The sequence below is a fragment of the Rhinolophus sinicus genome, chromosome 17, assembly GCF_057876585.1.
Source record: "Rhinolophus sinicus isolate RSI-liver-muscle chromosome 17, RSI-T2T, whole genome shotgun sequence".
In the NCBI taxonomy this organism is placed as follows: domain Eukaryota; kingdom Metazoa; phylum Chordata; class Mammalia; order Chiroptera; family Rhinolophidae; genus Rhinolophus; species Rhinolophus sinicus.
The window spans coordinates 115,063,618-115,081,011 of NC_142517.1; the positions used below are offsets into that span (position 1 = coordinate 115,063,618).

Consider the following 17,394-nt stretch of genomic DNA (forward strand, 5'->3'; position numbering starts at 1 on the left):
AGCCCTCTGGGAGTGTGTCTCAGTCTGCGCATGTGCAGAGTAGTCCCGCCTCCTCCCGTGGGGTCCGCTCCAGAGTAGGAGGGATACGATCTCTTTGTCGCTCGTGTTTTTTGCGGGAGCAGAGGCTGCGCTGGGCCCCTGCGGTCAGGTCGGCTGGTGTCTGGGCCACGAGGCGGGCAATCCCCGGGACCTCCCGGCGGCTCTCCCCTTCCCCAGTCCCGCGTGCGTGCGGAGTCGGCCCCGCGGACCCCGCTGCGCAGGTGGGTGAGTCTCGATCAGGAGGAGGTGCTGCTCTGTGCGGCGGGATGCAGGGCGGCTGCGGGCGGCGGGAGGGGAATGCACCTTTGTGACGTGCACTGTAAACTTGAGGCTACTAATCGTAGTTCGCATAGTTACTCAGAATTAGGTAAGGTGTGCTCTGCAAAACATTTTGCCAAATGCTTGTAACCACTGTGTAAGCTGCTATCAAAAAACACTTTGTTGCCTTCATTTATTTCATTTGACCATCTCAATAAGCCTACTTGTCGGTATTACCCATGAAAAAACATCAAGCCTAAGAGAAAACTTACAAGAGTTTATTTGAGCTAAACTGACGACAATTGTCTGGAAACAAAATCTCAACAGATTGAGTAATGCTCTGGAAAATGGAGGTTTTGCAACTTATTTTATACAGTAGAATCGAAGCAGGAGGGTTACCTGAAATCGATTGGTCATGGATTAAAGGGGTGGGAGAGGGCAAAGCAGGGAAATCTCTGGGACTGGATAGAAAGTGAATTGGAGAGACAGATACTTCTTTTACATTGGTGGGGACTGGATAGTTAATAGCACTTTACAGCACATAGAGATGGTAATCAAGGGATCAGCGGAACAAGGGGTTCTGCAGTTTCCTGCTCTGGTGAGGCAGGTTGTGCCCTGGGGGGGTCCAGTAAAAGGGATTATGGTGACATCCCAAGGGCATGTTATCTTAGAAGCAGAAAAGACAGTAAGTAGGATTGTTTAAGGTAAAAGATTGACCTTTGTCAAGGAATCTACAGGCCAAGGACAGGACTATGGACCAGGACCACTTTCAGTTAGGAATTTTTATGTTCAGACTGTCCTGTGTGGTTAATTTTGGTCTCTCAGTTGGTAGGGCCTGCCATGCGGACATCTGAGCTTTTCCAGTTTAGTATGTGGCCCCTTTTCCATCCACAGTATAGACATGCCATTTCGTGTGATGGAGTGAAATACCTCACAGGCTCTACCTGGGCGGTGTGAGAGGTAGGACGCAGATATAGATTTTCCCTCCCATCTCTTGCTCTTCCTAATGTCCTCCCTGCCCCAAACCCAGAGTTGCAACCTTTGGGGCACTTAGCAGAGTAGCCTGTCCTCAAATTCCCAGAGACATCATTGTGAAGTAAATGCGGACAGAATCTTACCACGTGGTAAACATATCCTGGGATGTGTGGGTTTTCCCCAGAGCCCCTGGGTGGGACTGTGAGGCTCTCGTGCCTTCCTGCACTGTCCAGGCTGCCTCCATCCTCAGAGGCCCAGTCTGACAAACTAATGCAGTGCTGGCCAGTAGGGAGGTAATGCAAATATAATGTAAAACATAATTGAAAAATGTTCAAACAGCAGTAAAAAGAAAAGGAGGTGAAGTTCATTTTACTGATTCACTTAATGCAGTGCATTCAAAATCCTATTTTGTCTCGTGGCACTAGCCACACTTCCGGTGGAGCAGCTGCGTGCAGGGAATGGGTACAGTGCTGCACAGTCCAGTTTTCGCGAATTCCAAAATGGTCAGGTTTAGGTGTTAGATGAAGGTTTCAAATGAAGTGAGTTTGTTTCTCAGGCTCAGGTCCCAGCCCCTGGGAGCAAAGTAACTCTTTTAAGTCTGGAAGAGGGAGGTGCCCCAGGAATAACTGCCCCTTGGGGGAACAGCTGTGCTGACAGACTTCTCACCAGAGCTGTAGAGTAGAGGCAGAAGTGTCTAGAAGGAGTAGGTCCTGATTTGCTCCACCAGAAGCAGTGCTTGATCCCCGGGGGAAGCCTGAGTGAGACTCGGGGTGTCACCACACCCAGAAGCCATCACAGACTGTGACAGTGGATACTGTGGACCAACTTGCAGAAGGTGGTATGTGGGGTTGAGAGGGATGGGTACCTGTTAGGCTGCACAGGAAAAGGCACCTGATTGGATGGCTGGTGAGGACTGATGTCCCAGGAAGGTGTAAGCAGACAGAGCTGACGAAATCCTAAACAGCACCTTGTTTCCTTTGTTCTGCCCTCACTCTCCAGATTCTGAGCTGCTCTCACACCATATCCCTCACCTCATGTGGTATCTAGAGTTAAGCCTATGCTCCCACTTTCCTGAACGTGGAGTTAATAGAATGAGAGTAGACGAAAGGTTTTCTGTATTGGACACTTAGGGAAGCCCCAAAATATTGGACCCGAAATGAATGATTTTTGTAGTCACACCAGACAGAACTGAGGAAAGCAGCACATGGCTGTTTACTCTCACAGGTAAGTTCTATAAACATCTTATCAACAGATGTTCTTTAGGAACTGCAACCAGTTTAGAACAAAAAGTTAAACAGTACAATTCTTGCATAAAGTATCCCATCTTTATTTCAGTTTCTGTGGAAACTCTTAACTGAAGGTGTAAAGACAACAAGAACTTGATGAACAATCCAGGCAGAGTCATGTTTTGACATTAGTTTTAATGAAGGAAGGGGGACCTCTGGTGGACCTGAATTTGTTTAATTAGTCCTCTGTTTTACTTACATGCTTCTATTTGTTGTTGTTGTTGTTGTTGTTGTTTTGTATTGACTAGTCAGAATTGTGAATTCCTTGACAAAAGGCAGTTGACCTCCCTCAGTGAAAATGCAAGGTGAAGCCCACGTGCTCATATCAGAGACACACGTGAGCAGGTGGTGCTGCTTCTTCCTGTTCCTTCTCCAGAATGTCAGAGGGAAGTGCTCTCACAGGGAGGCTTTTCCTCCAGGTGGTGTTAGGAGATTTGTAGGCAGGTGAATATAGGAGTTGTAAGGAAGACCATGTTTCTCATGACCCCATTCCACTTTCCTCCTCACCAGTGGAAACTTCAGTTTTTCATCTTCTTCCAGGAGCAGCAGAAAATGAACATGGCTCAGGTGAGTTCAGTTCTTAATACCTAGTTTATTTTACTGTGGAAATTATAAAGGCTTAAGTGTCTCTGTGTTAACATGGAAAAGCAGACATAGAGATGGATCAGATGCATTGAGAGAATTTGTAGAAATAGAGATGAACTGCAGAGCGCAGGTGGCATGTGGATATATGCAGAGTCTGTAATCTTATGAATTTACCGAATTAGAGCTTCATATTTATTTCTGAGATAATTGATGACCATGCCAGTGTCAGAAAATATTCTTGAAAGGCTGACATTGCTGAGAAGAGAAAAGCAAACTCTCCTTGTAGAATGTAAAGACACTGGAAGATTAAAAAAAAAATCTTTGTTGATTTCAGGTAGGTGATTTAGTTGACAACTTTCCAGGCATAACCCTAAAATAATATAGAAATTTACTTCTACTTGTTCTGCAATAAAAATAGAAGACTTAATGCTTAATATATACTCAGTAAATACTATTTTTCAGAAACTGAAACACGGGTTGAACAAACACATTTTTCTGATGAATCAACTGGATATCCTTGAAATTACCCTGCATAAATATTTCAAGTACCTATGATATTCAAGTTGCTCAGCAGATGGTTTAAAATTCGGTTCTCTTTCACATATTTCAATACTTTTCATTCATATTTCAAACCTCTGCATGATGCCTTGGTTTCTCTCCCCACTTGCCTGTGATCTTGTGATCAGAGACTTGATTATAATCAAATCCATTGGGACTTGTCTAATCCTTTCCTTACTTGACTTTTCTGTATCACTTGCCTCTATTTCTCTTTTCCTTCTAGAAAGTTTATCTGTTAGTGTCTGTGGCACCCTCCACTGGCACTGCCCTCGTTCTACTGCCGTCTTCATGGAGTCCTCCTCTCTCCTTTGTCCTTTCACAGGGATCACCCCCAGTTTCCATCCTTGGCCTTTCGGTCTGCTCTGTTGTCCTGTAAGGATTTCATCCTCTCATTTTTTAAAAACAGCTTATTGATATTCAATGCATGTACCATGCCAGTCACCCACTTAAAGTGTAAAATTCAATGATTTTTAAAGTGTTCCCACATGTATGCACAAACATAACCACAGTCAATGTAGAGCATTTTCATCACCTTAGACAGCAACTCTAAACTTAATGACCATCCCATCATCCCATTTCCACTCCAAGCCCCAAGCAACAACTAATCTGTCTGTATTTGTTGTGCTCGGTAGTAGTTGAATTCTCTTCAGAAATTTCCTTCAATACCTAGAATCGCTAAGTCTCCCAGTCTTTGCTCTGTGCGTGTCAGCGCATTCCTTCAGCGGTCAGTCAGGCAGTTCACAAGTCTGCAGTAACCTTCACTTCCTTCTTATGCCAAAGCTCATGGTCACCTAGAGGTGACAGCTTAGGGCCATCTCACGTGTTTCCTGAGCGTGGTCTAAGCCCTGGGTACATGCACAGCTCTATTCTTCTATGTAGCCTTCTAGATTTTCACAAATAGATCAGATCTTTATTAACATCTCATTCCCCAGCATTTCTTTTTAAGCTTCTTGATCACGCCATTGTTTACCACTGGTGTTATCCAGCACCTCAGCTAGCCACTAAGTTAAACAAATGCCTTTAAATGTTTCGACAAATGCTTCTGAGAGAAGTCTTTTCATACATACTGTGTAACACTCAGGTTAACACCCCAAGTTAGCTCAAATAAAGATATCTTGTAAGTAGGATCCTTCAGAGAACCACCAACAGATGAAATGATGCCACTTTTCTGGGAATGAGGCTGTGATGGAACCTGAACCCAGCTCTTCCCCACCTGTAGTTGCCAGGCTGTTGGCTGCAGACCGTTGGTTCTCAAACTACCGCAGAGTTGAAGAGGGAGAGTGATGGGAACTGGGTAAATTAAAAAGATACAGTATCACTGCTTCTACTGTGATTCAGCCATTTTCCAAACATATTTTCACAGATCGCCTTTGTTAACTTTTATAATTTTTTCATTGTTTTTGAAGAGGAGAGAATTTTCCAGGATCACTATTTCAACATTTTCACCTCCGTCTCATGTTAACTGCTTTTAATGCAGCTGATTTTTATTAAGCCATGTTCAAAAGAGATTGGCAAAAATAAAAAAAAGAATAATGGTCCTTTCCTCACTAATTTTTACTTTTGGAAAATATAGTTAAATATTGTGGGGACAGAGCCCCAGAAAGTAGTTTACAGGCTCTCGGCCTCACGTGGAGGAGTGCTGGCTCGGGTAGTAGATGGCCGTCAGCTGTGGCTGATTGGCCGTCAGCTGTAGCCAGTTAGCCAATTAGCCGCTAATATAACTGCTGCGGCTACGGAGGAGAGTGGAGGAGAGTGAAAGAGAGTCGTCGGTGGGTTGCAGACAAAAGGGACAGCAGGTCGCACGTCCAGTGAACCCAGCCTCCAGTGAGACCATAGTGGTATGACTCCCCTACCTATGGCTCCGTGGGTGTTCCTTTTTGGCCTCACCATGTCCTGCGTTCTTGTATGGGGTGCGGGAGCAGAGACCCCGCAGGCTTCCCCGCACGACAAATGGCGCAGCGAGCAGGGTATGGTACCGGCCGAAACTCACCGAAGGATGGTTGAGCAGTTTATGCATACAAAAGTCGAGCTTCGGGAGCCCCGCAAAGAGCTACGCCGGGAGCGGGAGGCACGGTCTGCCTGGGAGACTCGAGCCTCCAGATGGCACACCTCCCTCTTGGCCATGGAGGGCGTTGTCCTCCTTTTCTTGATGTGCTTTGGCTGTTGGGTCCGAGGATTGTGGACATTATACACGGAGGCTTCCACCCACTCAGACACCTGGCACGGTGAGCAAGATTCCGACCAGGTAGGAATGGAGTCTGACTCTGGGCAGGAGGATGTATGGCCCCCACACAGTATATGGTGTTCGGTGGCCACTGTTCTCAAGGGTTGGACCCCCAAGGAGGGGTGGGAGGACATGGACGGCTCTCTGGCCAGCGTGGAGAGGCCCTGCAGGCTCTGGCTGAGCGGTTGCCAGAGGAGAAGAAGGCTACAGCCGGCCGTGTGGGCTGGATGTTCCTCAAGGCCTTGAGTCTCAACACGGAAAATGTGCTTAATGCAAGGGCCCAGGTGCCTGACCAGGTGTCCTGGTTGGAAGCGCTGGAAGCCCGGGTGCGCCTGTTAGAACAGGGGCCCCACAGTGGAGACTCTGAGGCAGAGGCGGAGGAAGCAAGTGGAGACAATGTAGCTCCCAACCCCCAAGCCCGGCCAATCTTGAAGCAAAGGGTAAAACATGAGCAACCTTTGGGCCCTGTGTGCGTTGCTGCCGGCAACCCAGCTGTGACTGAGTTCACTACCTACACCCCATACACTCCCACTGAGTTGCAGGAGCTGGGGAGGCGGTACAGACAGCGCCCTGGAGAGCCAGTCTCAGCTTGGCTATTACGTTTATGGGATGAGGGAGCAGACAGCATTCTCTGCTCCCCAGGCGAGATGGAAAAGCTAGCCTTCGTGACAGTGCATCCGTCCCTGCGACAAAGGTTACAAAACTGCCATAGATTGGCCAACAACCAGGGCAACCATTCTCTAATGGCGTGGCTCACTGCTGTGGTACGCACCGTATGGGGACAGGCTGGCGAGCTGCCAGACACTGTGAGTCAGTGGCAGTCATATACAGAACTTACGCAAATAATCCGTGAAATGGGTATGAGACATGCTATTTTTAACCTCAACATGCAGGGCCCAGATGATGAGCTTTTTACTGCCAGCATGAGAGATCTGGTTTTGGATACTGCACCTGCGAGTGCTTTTGGATCCTTGGTTGCTATTCTTACACCATATGTAGGGCGACGGATCCATGAAGTTACAACTGCCATGGCCACCCTAGGGGATGTTGAAAGCCAGAGGCGAAGGAAGTTAAGACAGGAGGCCCGCACAGTTGAGACCTGGAAGCCCAAACCAAAGGTAAAGGGGCGAAGTCGCGGGCCTCAGAGAGTAACACGCGCACAGATGTGGCGTGATCTCGTGGCAGCAGGGGTTGATCAGGAAAAAATAGACCAGCAACCCAATGCACTCCTGCTTGAACTTTGGAAACAGTTGCGTCCGGAAGAACAATTCCGGAGAAGCATAAAGGAGGAGTCTGGGAAAGTGCGACCCGTGTCCCTCCAGGACTTCATGCAGCCGCTTGAGGCCGACTCCTTTCAGCTTGATTAGGGGTGGGGCCAAGGTACCCGGTCAGAGGGGACGAGCAAGGACCGGAGGCCCCACGTGGAACTGTCCATACATTGGTCCCCTTCGAATGTACAGAGGTTTTTGGCTCTAGTTGACACTGGTGCTGACTGCAGTCTCGTTTACGGGAACCCAGAACTGTTCCCTGGACCAGCAATCTGCATTGATGGCTACGGGGGAAAAACTGACTGTGAAAGCCGTTTCCTTACCACTGGGTATAGGAAGGTTTCCTCCTCGTACCTACAAGGTTTATGTCTCCCCCGTTCCGGAATATATTCTAGGGGTGGACGTGCTACATGGCCTCAGCTTACAGACGTCGGTAGGAGAGTTCCGTCTCCGGATACGGGTGGTGAAAGCGATGACACGCGGACATGCTCACCACCCTCCTCAAGCGTTGCCACAGCCCTGGCGCGTGGTTACAGTGCGACAATACCGCCTGCCAGGAGGACAGGAGGAGATCGGTCATACAATATTGGAATTGGAGAAGGCACATATTGTGAGGCCAACGCACAGTCCCTTTAACTCCCCAGTATGGCCTGTCAAGAAGCCAGATGGGACCTGGCGAATGACTGTGGACTATAGGGAGTTAAAAAAGGTGACGCCACCCTTGCACTCTGCAGTGCCTTCAATTCATGATTTAATGGATCGTCTGACTGTCCGCCTGGGGACATATCACTATGTAGTGGACTTGGCCAATGCTTTTTTCTCCATTGACATTGCACCCGAGTGTCAAGAGCAGTTTGCTTTTACGTGGGATGGGCGTCAGTGGACTTTTCAAGTCCTTCCGTAAGGATACTTGCACAGCCCCACTATCTGCCACGGGCTTGTGGCCCAGGATTTGGCACAGTGGGATCATCCATCCTCTGTGGCCTTGTTTCATTATGTTGATGACATTCTGTTAACCTCAGATTCTCTTTCTGATTTAGAGCAAGCAGCTCCCTCTCTTCTCCGCCACCTGAAGTCACGCGGCTGGGCGGTGAATGAGGAAAAGGTCCAAGGCCCTGGCTTATCCGTCAAGTTTTTGGGTGTTGTGTGGTCGGGTAAGACAAAGGTTATACCTGAGGCAATCATTGACAAAATACAGGCCTTTCCCCGGCCAACCAAGGTCTCCCAACTGCAGACGTATTTGGGTCTGCTAGGATATTGGCGGGCGTTTGTACCCCATTTAGCACAAATGGCAAGGCCCTTGTACAATATGATAAAAAAGGGGGCCTCATGGGATTGGACTGAGGCTATAGAGCAAGCCTTCGTTGCCACGAAACGGGCAGTGCAGCAGGCACAGGCTCTGCAAGTAGTGGACCCAGGCCGCCCATTTGAACTTGATGTTCACGTAACCCAAGAGGGGTACGGATGGGGCCTCTGGCAACGGCAGGAGCGTCTCCGGTTGCCAGTGGGATTTTGGTCCCAATTATGGAAAGGAGCGGAGGTCCGCTACTCTCTAATAGAGAAACAGCTGGCTGCTGTGTATGCAGCCCTAGTGGCCACAGAAGCCATCACAGGAACGGCACGCGTGTTGGTAAGAACAACGTATCCTGTCCAGGGGTGGGTCCGTACGTAGACCCAGGGACCCAAAACGGGGGTGGCACAGACCACCACCCTCGCCAAGTGGGGTGCCTACTTGGAGCAACATAGCACCCTTAGTTCAAGCCCTTTGAGCACAGAGCTACAACAGGTCCTGGGGCCTGTGGAGCTTATAGCCCAGGCTGAGCCAAGTGCTCTGCCTAGAGGGGAGGACTTGGAGCCCTCGCCCTACAAAGAAGGACAGTCCCCAGTACCTGAGGATGCCTGGTTTACCGATGGTTCTAGCCGAGGGGCTGCAGCTGTTTGGACGGCTATTGGTGTGCAGCCCAAAACAGATACCATTTGGTTTGATACTGGAATGGTCCAGAGTAGCCAGTGGGCTGAATTACGGACTGTGTCGATGGTGATCAGCCACGAGCCTGGGCCCCTAGTTATTTGCACTGACAGCTGGGCGGTGTTCCGGGGCCTAACGCTGTGGCTGCCTACATGGAAACACCAAAACTGGTTGGTGGGACACCGTCCACTGTGGGGTCAAGCCATGTGGCAGGACCTCTGGGACCTAGGGCAGAGAAAGGAGGTGACCTTAATGCATGTCACAGGTCACTCCCCCTTAGTGTCCCCAGGTAATGATGAAGCAGACGCCTTAGCACGGGTACGATGGTTAGAGCGGGCTCCTGCCACTGATGTGGCCCATTGGCTGCATAGGAAATTACAGCACGCTGGAAGCCGAACCATGTGGCAGGTGAGCAGACGCTGGGGCCTGCCTTTGAAATGGCAGGAGATAGCAGATGCCTGCTATGACTGTGCCGTCTGTGCCCAGGACATCCCCCAAAGGCGGAGGCTCCCCTGGGAGACACAGCAGATTACGCGAGGGAGGGTGCCCCTCACTCGCTGGCAAGTGGATTACATTGGACCCCTGCCTAAGGCCCGCAATGCGATATATGCATTTACAGCAGTGGACACTGCTACGGGGTTGATGTTTGCTTGGCCCTGTCTGGCTACAGATCAGCGGCATACAGTGGTCGCCCTTACACGACTGTGCGCCCTCTATGGGCGCCCCCAAGTCATTGAAAGTGACAGGGGTACCCATTTTACGGGGCAAGAAGTGCAGCACTGGGCTGCCAGGATGGATGTGCAATGGTTGTTTCACACCCCGTACAATCCGCAAGCAGCTGGCATGATTGAACGTTATAATGGTCTTTTGAAGCAAGGTCTCCGGGTGTCAAAACACCCTCCCACGATGCGTGACTGGGCCTCGCGTCTATGGGACGTCCTGAGAGTCCTGAATGAGAGACCACGGAAGGGAGGGCCCGCACCAGTAGAAGCTCTGCTACATCGAACGGCCGCTCCCATTCAATTACAAGTTACCACCAATGAGACTGTTAAAGCCAGGCTACGGTAGAAATGGGAACATTTTGCTGTCAGCACCCACATGCTTGAAAGCAGGGGAACGGCAGCAATGGACTTGGCCCTGGCAGGTCAAAAGCCCCCACTGTCGGTGGTGGTGTCTGATAGCCCCATGGGATGCCGGTTTGACTCATGATTTGCAAGTGACGCCAGGGGTGGTGGCTGAGTGGCCACCACAATGACTGTAGTATACAGAGGTCCCGATACCGGGATGATTTTGCGAGGGAACTATGTGCTCTCACTATGGCCTATTATGGGGTCCCCTGTTCTGTTACATGTTGAAACTATGCAAGGGACCCCAAGCACTGCCATAAAGGTCTGGTACCACAAACCGGGAAAGGTGCCAGTGGCAGCAACCCTCCTTTCCCAGGACAAGAAGCTGGCATGTATCCTCCCAGATGGAAGGGATTTGCCATTGTTGGTTCCGAAGACTACCGTTTCTTTTCGTCCGTAGGTGTCAGTAGGCTAATATGGCACAGGGACCCTCGCGGAAGACGCTTGTCACCTAGATTGTGAGGCGAGAACCTGTAGGGGTGGAGTGTGGGGACAGAGCCCCAGAAAGTAGTTTACAGGCTCTCGGCCTCACGTGGAGGAGTGCTGGCTCGGGTAGTAGATGGCCATCAGCTGTGGCTGATTGGCCGTCAGCTGTAGCCAGTTAGCCAATTAGCTGCTAATATAACTGCTGCGGCTACGGAGGAGAGTGGAGGAGAGTGAAAGAGAGTCGTCGGTGGGTTGCAGACAAAAGGGACAGCAGGTCGCACGTCCAGTGAACCCAGCCTCCAGTGAGACCGTAGTGGTATGACTCCCCTACCTATGGCTCCGTGGGTGTTCCTTTTTGGCCTCACCATATCCTGCGTTCTTGTATGGGGTGCGGGAGCAGAGACCCCGCAGGCTTCCCCGCACGACAAATATTCTTACTTTTTTAGATCAAAATAAATTGAGTAAGATGTGTTCTTGTTGTATTATTTATTTGTTTTAGTTCCTCACTTCTAGCACCAAGCTGCACAGAGAGAAGGTATTCACTCAATGATACTGAAAACGTAAATGAACACATACTTGGATACATAACACTGGAAAAAAAACTAGTTTCTCTCTTCTTATCTCTTAATTTACCTTTATTTTATTTCCTTGTGATAAGAACACTTGACATGAGATCTGTTCTCTTACAAATTTTTATGTGTTCAATTCAATATTGTTAATTAGCGGCACAAGATTGTACAGCATTTCTCTAGAAATTAATATTTTGCTCAAGTGAAACTTTATACCCATTGAATGGCAGCTCCCCACTTCTCCCTTCTCCCAGCCCCTTTGAAGTCTGTTGGTATGGAAACTTTCCCTTTCTCAGTTTCCAAGACTCTGCCCTCTCACGGGTCTGTTCTGACCTTATAGAAAAGTTCTTCTCTGACTTTCTGACCTATACATTTTCTTCCTGGCTCTTTAATATCCACGGTCCCTCCACGGCTGGTTTTGGTACTTTGCTTTCCGCCATTCCAGTGTGCTCAAGGTGCTGTCTGATGGCCTCTGAAACCTTCAGTTACCACCCAAAGCGCTCCTAACTCCTTAATGCTTGTCTTCATCCTGGACCCCCCTCTGTGTTCTACACCCATTTGTGTGCTAGTTTAAGGGACAGTTCCAGCTTCATGTTCCACAGACGTTCGGGAGCAACAAGACCAGATCTGTCTCACTGAAAATCTACCACTGTTTTTTCATTTTATGGCCCCATATCAGTATTTGCCCCCAGCATTGAAGAAGCTGCTCTTGTTGCTTGACTGGGTAGCTGTATAAGAAAGTAGTTACCACATTGGGTGCTGCCTCTGCTCTGTGATTTCATCCCTACCTTATATCCACTGCTGTTACTTCACTGTACACAGTTGTCTTATACAGGTTCTGTGATTCCAAGGCCTTGGTAAGTTGTGCTTTGCTCTTCATAAGCTCTAGATTTATATATCATACATTCATTTAGACAGAAGTTCAGGCAGGTATGTTATCTCTACAGCTTCCATGTGTCTCTTGACTCTGATCATTGATGGCAGTGGTGTCCATGGAGGGATTGAATGTCCTAGAATTCTCTAGGACAGTCTCTTGAGATGTAGAAGAATTGCAGGACTTCTCTTTGTACTGAATTTTTTTTGTCTTAAAAATCTATAATTCATAAATGTGTACGTTAAGTATGTTATATTAAAAAGCTTTTCAACTAATTGAGTAACTCCAAAGTTAAAGACAAATTAGATTAAAAAATCAACATTCTTTATACATATTTTTTTTAGAGCCTTTAGCGTAAACAGCAGAATACTAGTTTTCAAAGGTATGTGCTGTGTCAGTTAATTAATTCTGACCTTTTGAACAAAATGTGTTACCACAGGGATCCCTGTCATTCGAAGACGTAACTGTGGAGTTCACCCAGGAGGAGTGGCCGTACCTGGGCCCCGCTCAGAGGGCCCTCTACAGAGATGTGATGCTGGAGAACTACAGCCACCTGGTCTCCGTAGGTGAGCAGACCTTACCATCTGACTCCCTCTGCAATACAATTCCTTTTTTTAACATCAAAGCACATGAACCTTCTATAGAGATTAGTGTTATTCAAGCTTTTGATTACATGGCCTAGGTAACTAAAACCTTTAGAGAAACAAGCAACGCTTGTGTCATTACTTTCCCATTGAAAGCAGCAAACGGTGCTTTCATTTTGCTGTTGCTGCTGCATCTTTCTCCACAGTCAGAAACTAGAAAGCCCTTGGATCGGGTCTACATATCCCCTCAATTGTTGCGTTCACAGGGTATTGCATTACCAAACCCCAGGTGATCTTCAAGTTGGAGCAAGGGGAAGAGCTGTGGTCCTTAGAGGAAGAATTCCTAAACCAGAGGTACCCAGGTGAGTGAGCGCGGACAGAAGGAATCTCCAGGGGTAGTTAGACCTTAGAGGGAAGCACTTCAGACATTTGTTTTTCTTTTGAAACAGCTTTATTAAGATGTAAGTCACATATCACACAATTCATGCATTTAAGGTGTACAGTTCACTGGCTTTTAATATATTGATAGATATATGTAAACATCACTACAGTCAGTTTTCTTCACCGTTAGCTGTCACCTCCCTATGTCCTGTCCCCTCCAGCCCTAGCAACCATCGATCTTTCTGTGTCTATAGATTTGGCTATTCTGGACATTTCATACAAATGGAATTACACATTATATGTTCTTTTGTGATTGGATTCTTTCAGTTTCCATCACAAGGTTCATATTGTTAGGTGTATTAGTACTTCATTCTTTAATTACAAAATAATATTTAATTATGTGGATATACCACATTTGTTTGTTTATTCATCAGTCATTGGACACTTGGGATTCCACCTTTTGGCTATTATTGAGTAAAGCTGATATGATTCATTTACATACTTTTTGCGTGGCCATATGCTTTTGTTTCCCTTGAGTTCCTCGCTAGGACTGGAATTGCTGGGTTCTGTGTTAACTGTGGAATTGCCAGACTGTTTTCCTCACCTGTACCATTTTACGTTCCTACGACAGCCTGTGAGGGTTCCGATTCCTCCACATCTTCGGCAGCACTTATTATCTTACATTTCGATTTTAGCCGTAGTAGTGGATGTGAGAGGCTGTATCACTGAGGTGTTGATTTGCATTTCTGTGTTAGTCAGCTGGGCTGGCATAACACAATACCATAGCCTGGGTGGCTTAAATAACAGAAATTTATTTCTCACAGCTCTGGAGGCTGAAAGTCCAAGATCAGGGGACCAGCATGATTGATCTCTGGTGAGGTCTCTCGTCCTGTCTCACCATGTCCTCAGATGGCCTTTCCCCTGTGCACGCATGGACAGAGAAAGAGCTCTGGTGACTCTTCCTATTTTTATAAGGACTCCGGTTCTATAGAATTGGGGACCCATTTGTATTACCTCACATAGCCTTCATTACCTCCCTAAATGTCTCATCTCCAAATACAGTTCCATTGGGGGCTAGGGCTTCAAAATAAGAGTTTGGGGAAGACACAGTTTAGTCCATAACAATTTTCCTGATCACTAATGATGTTACACATCTTTTCTTGTGCTTATTGGCCTTTGTCTCAGCTACTAAAACAATTCGAGGAATTTCAGAAGTTTTGTTTTCAATGTAATTCCTCAAACAAAAAGTAAAATCATCTTAAATAAGTGTTCTTACTGAAACTTTGTTGTGCAGCCAGTGTTAAACAGGGTAAGAAAGACTGACATAAGTTAGATGAAGCATATTTCACAGTCACTAAACAGAAATGATTGGTTCATGCTTATTGGCTAAAAAGGATATCCCCAAACAAGTATCTTAGAAAGATTGTAATAAAAGAGTGGTAGAGTTATTAAGTCACTAAAAATAAAACAACTTAGGGTTTACTGTTCTGTTATCGCTCAGGTTTGAATTTCGGCAATATATTCATTAACTTAAAGAGGGCCCTCTAGTGCAATAGCACAGGTTAACGGGAGCCTGTAAACATTTGAAAGACTGCACCGAACTGTGTGATATCAATGATCATAAAACACAAAAACACAATGTAATGGATTTCTAAGAACTTAGAATTCACTTAACTAGGAGATTCTAATAGATAGTAAGTCTTCCATTAAGGATGTCGATACATTCTTGAAAACTGAATTTAAGTGAAATGACCTATAGTGAAACCACCTGTATCATAGGCTAATGGATATAAACAATGGTTAAATTCCTAGATCAAACACATCAGCAAACTTCTACATAAAGATCCAAAGCACTTCTAACATTAAACATTCATGTAAGTGAGAGCTATACATAGATTTAAGAAAGATTAATGATTATTTTCCAACCTGCTTGGAAAGGTGGCCGGATCCTATCCCGGCAGCTGGGGGCTGAAGGTTGGAACCCACCGTGGACAGGACGCCATTCCATTGTAGGGAGCATCACACACACCATTCTCAGTCAGACTGGGGGTAGCGTAAACACGCCACTTCACATAAGATACACATCTTGGGATGTGAGAGGAAGCGAGAGTACCCAGAGAAACCCCACACAGACATGGGGAGAAGGGGCCACTCAGCGCCGACACTGGCCCTGGCTGGGAATCAGTTTTTTTGTTGTCATCAGTGTTGTCACGAAATGATGTTTAATGAAAGGAAGTTACTTGAGGTCCTGCTGTACCTCATCTGATAAAGGAAGAAATACTGTGGATATTAAACATGTATGTCTATAGAGGCTATGAACGCTATTTGTATTACAGTGAAATGTATTGTGCATGTGTATGCTGAAATCAAAGCACAAGCCATTTAAATTCCCACGGAATAATAAGATTGTATGAATATAGTTTTAGTCTAAAAAGAAAACAGTAACCAACCCCAGCAAATTAGAATCACCACAAATATTCTCTCAACTTAGTTTGATAAATCTAGTAACTAATGATAAAATGAAGAAACGGAAAACTTTCAATATGGAAATGTAAAGAATTATCTCTTAAACAATGTATAGCAAAGGAAATCAATTCCAAAATTGCATGGCATTTATAAAATAAAAATAAATGTGTATTAGAAACCTTAAGATATAGCTAAATAAGTGAATAGAGATAAATTTGTAGTGTCGTATTTATATTAATAGATTAAGTGAGAACAATAACAAAAGTATACTAAATAAAAGCAGAAGAATATAAAAGTGAAATTAATAATAAACTGGAAAACATAGAAATTGTAGAGTGTTCTTAGAATAAAAAAGAATAAAATGGGTGAAACTTAGGTAACCTTAACAAAAGAAGCCCTTTTTATATAAAAAACTCAACTGGGTATGTATTTGTGAAGATTTAACGTAATGTCAAACTAAATCCCATCATAAAATAGAGTGAACTTACTCTGGCAGATATCAAGGATTTATGTAAAGCTCTGAGTAGTTAAGTAGTGTGCAGCTCGTGGTGGAATAGTGTAATAAATTAGCTAAACAGAAAAGAAAGCTGAGGAAAAAACGTGTTTCATAGACAATTGGTCTTCAACACATGGCACTAGCCCCACAGAGCAGTGGAGAAAGAATTGTGAGGTAACCTTATGGATGAGAACTAAAATATTGGATTCAGGTGGCTTAATGACCGGATTTTCAAAGCAAAACTGGAAATAGTCTATATGATGATAAAGAAACCATGCTCATAACTGTGCTTAGGGAAGGAATTAATAGGATATAAAAGAGGCTTAACCAGGGAAAAGATGGAGTAAATATATTCCTTCCTACTTAACCCACTAAATTCAGTTAATCATGTTGTACTCATAGTACATCTATACATGTTTGTGTGTATATATTACGTTGTTGCAAAAGTAATTGCAGTTTTTGCAGTTACTTTTGTACCCACCTAATATATATGGGAAGATTCTGAAAGATGGAAAGAAGAGTGAAGATGAGCAAGGGACTTTGGCACCTGATGAAACACTGGGTGCCAATAGGAGGCCTGTGGGGGCCTGATCTCTCTCACCCCTGCCCTGTGTTCAAGTGGCATCTTCTCCAACTCCTGGGTGTCAACAGACGTTTAGTGGGGAACCTGGACTTGTCTCCCGACTTGGCAGTAGTGAAGCTGCACCCCACTTCTGTTGGGGTGGTATGAGGAAGCTGGCTAAAACTGAACATCAATTTTCATAAAGCTCAATTCTTCAATTTTCTCTAAGGACCATGGTTTTGTTGTTCCGTCTAGAAACAATGGAACTCAAAGGAATACAGATTATTCCTACATTTTGCCCAGAAATTTTTAAATTTCACATTTTATCCTTTGTGATCTATTTGGTATTCAGTTTTATAGAAAATGTGAGGTATATGTCTAGTTTAAATTTTTGAGGAGGGAATCCAGTTATTGTACCCTCATGTGTTGAAAAGATTATCATTTTTTCATTGAACAGCATTTGCAAGATCTTAGAAAACAGATGGGAATGTTTGTATATTTCTGCCTATGTATATATTTTATATAATTCTGTGTCTTAGATTGTACATTTCTATGGAATCTCTATTCTTTTTTATTCATCTACATATCCTTATGCCAAGAGCACATTACCTACATTACAGTAGCTTATTAATTCTTGAAAAGGTAATGTGAGTCCACCAACTTTCATCTGTACAATCTTAAAATGAGCTTCTTGATATTTACAAAAAAAGCATGCTGGCCTTTCATTTGGGATTGCATTGAATCTAT

At 45.6% G+C, this 17,394-nt stretch overlaps 1 protein-coding gene across 1 annotated transcript in view; it reads left to right on the forward strand.

Moving 5' to 3' along the window:
- The window catches only part of LOC109439996 (uncharacterized), a 32,463-nt gene continuing 15,069 nt past the window's right edge, over window positions 1-17,394 (forward strand). Inside the window, exons 1-4 of the mRNA XM_088794414.1 lie at window positions 1-260; window positions 3,069-3,125; window positions 12,598-12,724; window positions 13,009-13,104. Coding sequence (XP_088650540.1) covers window positions 3,111-3,125; window positions 12,598-12,724; window positions 13,009-13,104 — 238 coding nt within the window. The 5' untranslated portion in view covers window positions 1-260; window positions 3,069-3,110. The remainder of the gene's footprint in view (window positions 261-3,068; window positions 3,126-12,597; window positions 12,725-13,008; window positions 13,105-17,394) is intronic.